General features: G+C 31.5%; 1 protein-coding gene across 1 annotated transcript; it reads right to left on the minus strand.

The window, feature by feature from the left end:
- Window positions 1–1,707: 1,707 nt before the first annotated feature.
- Window positions 1,708–3,173, minus strand: LOC100813811 (leucine-rich repeat extensin-like protein 6). The gene has a single exon (XM_003556016.5). The coding sequence runs from the start codon at window positions 3,103–3,105 to the stop codon at window positions 1,906–1,908; it is 1,200 nt and encodes a 399-aa protein (XP_003556064.1). The 5' UTR covers window positions 3,106–3,173; the 3' UTR covers window positions 1,708–1,905.
- Window positions 3,174–6,000: the final 2,827 nt, after the last annotated feature.

The raw sequence follows: 6,000 nt of genomic DNA on the forward strand, positions 1-6,000 counted from the left end.
AGTCTTTTGTTTTGTTTGATTTCCATTTTATCATTTCATAAATTAAATGGGTCTTTCTTCCCAAAATCTGTTGATTCAAACATGGCTTATTGGTTTTAAAGGCCAACAACTGCCAAACAAAAAGCATTTATTATGTGAAAATTTCAAATTGACTAAATTAACCACGTTCTAGTCAAATCATCACTCTCGGTTTGAACCGAAATGAAAATGAAAATAAAAAATAAAAACAAAAGAGAAAATAAATAGAATTTTAGTTTATTTATATAAGAGAAATATATAAAAATTAAATTAATAAAAGGAGAAGAAGCAAATTTTTTCTCAAATAAAAAAAATGCTCTGATAAATAAAGAATAAAAAAGTAAGAATAAGACATAGAGTAAGAGATATACTTGCTGATAAAAAAAGAAAGAGCAAGAGATATACTTGAAAATGAAAAGGCGTTAATTTTTCAAAAGTAGCCTTTTCAATAAACTAATTTTATTACAAGTGTAAAAATAAATAATTTAAAAATAAAAATGTTAATAATATTGCAAACTTCTAAAATGATAAATAAATAATAAAAAATTATTCTGAAGCATTATTTAAAAAAATAATAACAAATTATAACTTTCTAATTAAATCTCCAGCCACATGACATGCAGTCACTTATTTGTAAACGTCAACAATATATAGTAAAACTTTACAAAACTGGATTAGTATATTCTCAATCAGTTCTATTACATCACTTTTGATCATTATAGGAAATAACTTAATTACATTCGTATTCATTATCTTTATATCTTTATTAACTCTTAAAAATGTAGTAATGGATTCAAACTTCAAATAGCCCGGGGTAAGTATAAAACTATAATATAATAAGAGTAGCAAGAATAACATATTCCTGAAAAACACAAAAAGGAAGAAAGTGACTTATTATGCATTTCTAATTAAGGGGAAAACAAGGTTTAGAAATATTAGTGTTGGTCTGAGTATTTGGCTGACCAAGTTTTAGAATTATTTGACGATCGAGATTGAATTCAAATTATGTCATATTTGAATTAGTTCGCTTAACTATATATAAAAGAAACATTGAGAATTACTAGTGGTAAACTGATAAGGACTCCCCATCCGACATTTATAAGATAGAGATAAATCATTGTTATTGACTAGGCAAGGGATGAATTTGTTTTGAATAGCAAAGCAATAAGCTATTTAGTACAAAGAAATCTTGCATGAAAATTATGATGAAAGATATATATAGCCACTTGCTATTAACAAACATAACCGGTAAAGTAAAAAAAAAAAAAAAAAAGTAAGAAAGTAACAGAACTCTGACCTAGTTTCTTCGTCGAACTTCTTTCTTTTAAAATTTGCATACTATAAATCAATTTCCACACAGCAAAAGTACTCGTAGTTTTTTACCTCTAAAATGATGGTTTGGAGATCCCAATCACGAATATCCGATCCTCCTCACATCGTTTTCAACAAATTTCCCTTGATATTTATTATTACATCAATGAACAAACATGAAAAAGGTAACAATCGAATTCAACTTTTCCTTCCCACTTATGCAGAAAAATTAGATACTACTGATAGTCCTTTTTCTTTTAAGAAAATATTTTCGTTAATAACTAGAGAATATATATGTCACGACCCATAACATCCCAAATGTTCTCAAACCAAACCAAACCTCTTTTAAAAAATATTTTCGTTAGTAACTAGAGAATATTTTCAAATGAATAGTGGAAATAGCTCATTTCCACACTTTTTTTTTTATTATTTTTACAAGGTAAACTTATGACCAAAAATGAAAACTAATTGTAATCATAATCACCAAGCTAATCTTCACATCCCCAAAAAATAAAGAAACAAACTCATCAGCAAAAACTAAATTAAATATTACAAACTTATGTTTCTCATGGCTCCTCAGGGATAGTGGTGGTAAGATGCTGGTGGTGGCGGTGGCGGTGGTGGAGGCGGAGGCGGAGGGGGAGGTGGAGGTGAAGGGGGTGGTGGCGGCGGCGATGCACAACCAAAGGCACTACAATGAACAGGATGTGCATAAAAAGCCTTACACTCATCAGGTGACTTTTGCAACGGCCTATAAGGAATACAATTCTTGGTATCATCCTTCTCCTTCAACTTGAGACATACTGGAGACTCACTGCAGAAGTAGTTATAAGAGTACGTGAAATTCTCCAACCTCGGCAACATGCAAACACTCTCAGGAATCTCACCAGACAACATGTTATGCGCCACATTCAGCTGCTCCAACCTCTTCATTCTTCCCAAAGACTCAGGCAATTCTCCAACCAACTTGTTGAAGCTCACATCAAACACAGTCACCTTGTCCAAATCCCCTATCTCACTAGGCAAACACCCCGTTAAGCCACTGTTGGTGATGATAATCTCGTTAAGGGTACCTTTCATTTTAACCAAACTCAAAGGAAGACACCCTTTTAGGTCATTGTTTGCAAACACAACAACAGAGACAGGACTGTTCCCCAAGTTCTCGGGCAAAGAGAATTGGAAATTGTTGTTATTGATGAAGAGTGCATCGAGTTTGACGTCGAAGAGGCGCGAGGGAACGTTGCCGTGGAAGTTGTTGAATCTGATATCCAAGTATTTTAAGTTAGGGATGCAAAGAACAACCTCGGGGAATGGTCCCGAGAATTGGTTGTTGCTGATGTCAAGTTCATGGAGGAGGTGGAGTTTGTCGAAGCTGTTGGGAAGAGAACCACAGAAGCGATTGGAGTTTATGTGAAAAAGTGATAGGTCAGTTAAGAGGCCAAGTTCTTCTGGCAATGAACCAGATATGGTGGCATGGTTTAGGTCAACTCCAGCAACTGTGTAGATGTGAGGGTCATCTAGGGCAGGTGCACAGTATATGCCAGTGTAGTTGCAAACATTGGGGCCACACCAGTTTAAGGTGAAGTTTTTGGGGTCTGAGGTGATTTTGTATTTCCATGCTTGGAGTGCTGTGTAAGCTTTGGTGAGTCTTGGGTTTAATGGGGGAAGAGGGGAAGAAGGGTCTTGTTGTGAAGGGTTGATGATGGAGATGAGAAAGGCAAGGAATAGTACAATATTAAGATAATGGCCTTCTCTATTGGGAGAATGAGAGGCCATTAATAATGATGATGCGTTTTATTTGTTTTTGTTGTTGTTGTTGTTTACTAGTGATTCTATGTCATGGGATGGAGCTTGGATTTATATATATATACATCAAGGTGTAAGGGAAATTTCGGAAGTTTGGTGAGATGCAAATTGACGTTACTCTCATAAAATAATGGGACATTGTTTTGGTTGGACATTTACACGGACTACTACATGACATCTAAATTCTAAACTGCTTTTGATAATTATGACTTTTATTTTGAAATCGATAATGGCTAGTATAACTTAGACATAAACATTGTTGCTTTCTATAATTTAATTTCTAATTCAATCTCCCCCTAGCTATTTCTAGGTACATTATTTTCTTACTTTTATGTTAAAAAAAAGTTTGTTTCCTAATGCTTACAATTTATTTTATATTCAACTCGATCAAGTTAGTCCTAAATTAGGTTCAAAAGGCGGCATATTCATCATTGACAAAAATCCTGTTCAGTTTAATTCTTCAAAAAAGATTCAAAAGGCTTTTGTGCTAGTTTCTCCCTCTTTCATGAAAGTTCTCAAATTGAATTTAAATTTTAGCTATACGAATGGTTTCAGGACGTGTCTTTATTTTTTTAAGCTCTTTTTTATATGATTTTTTTAGTTTTTTTTATATTAATTAGTAATTTTAGTTCTTGAAAAATTAGTAAACAGTTTATTTTAATCATTAGTTATATCAAGTTTTGTCCTTTTTTTTTATCGTGATCCATTTTTACTTTTATGTAACTTATGTTTGTCCTTGTTTTTCATTTTTTTTTTAAATTTATTAGATGAGCAGAATTCATAAATTATTATAAATCTTTTGATATTATTTTTTATTTCCCATATAAAAAATAAATATTATTATGACTTTTTCAATGCACCCACATATATTAGTATGATTATGATCCAAGTTCGTTTCAGCAAAAAACTATAATCCTAGTTCAAGATGCTAGAATCAAAGTATTACTTGTTCCTTTCTTATTCTGTATACACTTTTTTTTTAATAGTATATCATGGCAAATTGGCAATGAACTGGCATGCATTGTAAAATATAGCAAGTACTGATGTTTGCTGGTGGATGGAAGGAATTTGGTGGCTGATCTCACCCAAAACACGGTTTTTACCATGTTTATTCCCTTTGACTATAAAACTAGCCATTAATAAATTGAATCTCCGCTTGCATTGTATTGACCTAGCAAATGGGCCGGGCATATTTCCACATTGGCTGTGAGATAAACTATTTGCTAAGAAATTTCCGGATTAAGTTATATTATAATTATATAATCAATTTATTGTTATGTTATCTGGAGTAATCCATTAAAGTGTAAACAATTTAGTTTAGATTCTAAATTCAAAGCCCATAAGTACAACAACAACTTGCTGCTGTAAAAAAAAAATGAACAACATGCTTCCCAAAAGCAATCGATAGTGATTAATTATATTCCTGTTATTATAAATAAATAGGCCTATGAGGCTAAGAAAATATATGTAAAGGATAACTAAACTTAAAATTAAAGAAGCGCTCTATCTAATAAATATTTCTTATATAGTACTGATCTTAAAAATGTCATTTTGTTTTTCCATTTAAATAAAGAAAAGAATTTAACTTTTTCAAGGTGAGAAGAAAATTGAGTAAATAAAGTTCTCACATTCTCACGTTACACATAATCTCATTCATTTTAGAAAAATCAAATAAAAAAGGTTTTTTTTGCGTTATAAATGACATTCTTAATTAATGGTCATTATTTTGTGCATATGAAAAACATCTGATAGAAACCCCGCATGATACAGTGAATGTGTACCGAAAGTCAACAAATGTTTATGCTGTGTCTGAAAGCAAAACTATGAGGTTGATAGGTTAGAACTGATTAGATCGTTTTTACGTTCAATTAGCACTCTCCAATTCCATGTCCCTATTGTTCAAGTACCTTTCAGTCTTTTCATTTCTTCCTTCAGCAAGTTAGAGTTAGAGTAATATATACTTGCTAATTGCTACATTTGTTGCCTTGTTATATTCAATGTGACCACTTCATGTAATTCAAGTGACATAAATAGAGGTGTCGTTTACTAAAATTTTGTATAGCTCAATTTATTTCAAAATCATAGTGAAACTAATGAAATCAAGTCTTCATAATGAGTTAGACTTAAGACGGTAGAGTATGTAATAAGATACAATATCCGAATAAAATTTAGCTACATGGTCTATTATAGCATGCTTGAAATTTAAGGGGGGAAAACTAATCTATAAGGAAATCATTTTCTCGTGATATGAAACCCGTTTAATTAATTTTATCCCACTTGTAATATGAAACTTATCATAAAGGATATAGAGAGCCACTCAAAGTCAAACAACACAAGATAGCCAAGGAAGGTATCATATCACTTCTCATCGTTTTATTTTATTAAAAATCAAGGGCTCAGAAGAAAAAAGATAAACACTAATAATGAACCAACTATACATCAGTACATCATACTGACATTTATATAATAATTTGTACAATAGGAAGATTGCACTGCTATATACGTATGTTTGTTTGTTTTTTTGCTACAGGGGAAACGGAACGACAAAGCTAAGGCACTACAACCCGAGGAAAAGAGACACTCCGGGCATGCTATATACATATGTTAAATTGCCGTCCATATATAATCTCAAAATAATATTTTTCTTAAATATATTTTTATCATTAAAAATGTCACCTTTTTAATCCCTATAAAAAATTATTTTCTTAAGTTCTTGTATTTTTAATGTGATTTTTGTCACTCTCCAGGACCCATTTTTTAAGTGTATGATAACAAAAGAGGCCAGAGTATAAAGCGTAACCATGTTATTGTTTAGTGATACTTAGATATCATGGTAGACTATATATATAAAGTATTTGTATTTTT

This window comes from Glycine max, chromosome 20 (genome assembly GCF_000004515.6).
Source record: "Glycine max cultivar Williams 82 chromosome 20, Glycine_max_v4.0, whole genome shotgun sequence".
In the NCBI taxonomy this organism is placed as follows: Eukaryota; Viridiplantae; Streptophyta; class Magnoliopsida; order Fabales; family Fabaceae; genus Glycine; species Glycine max.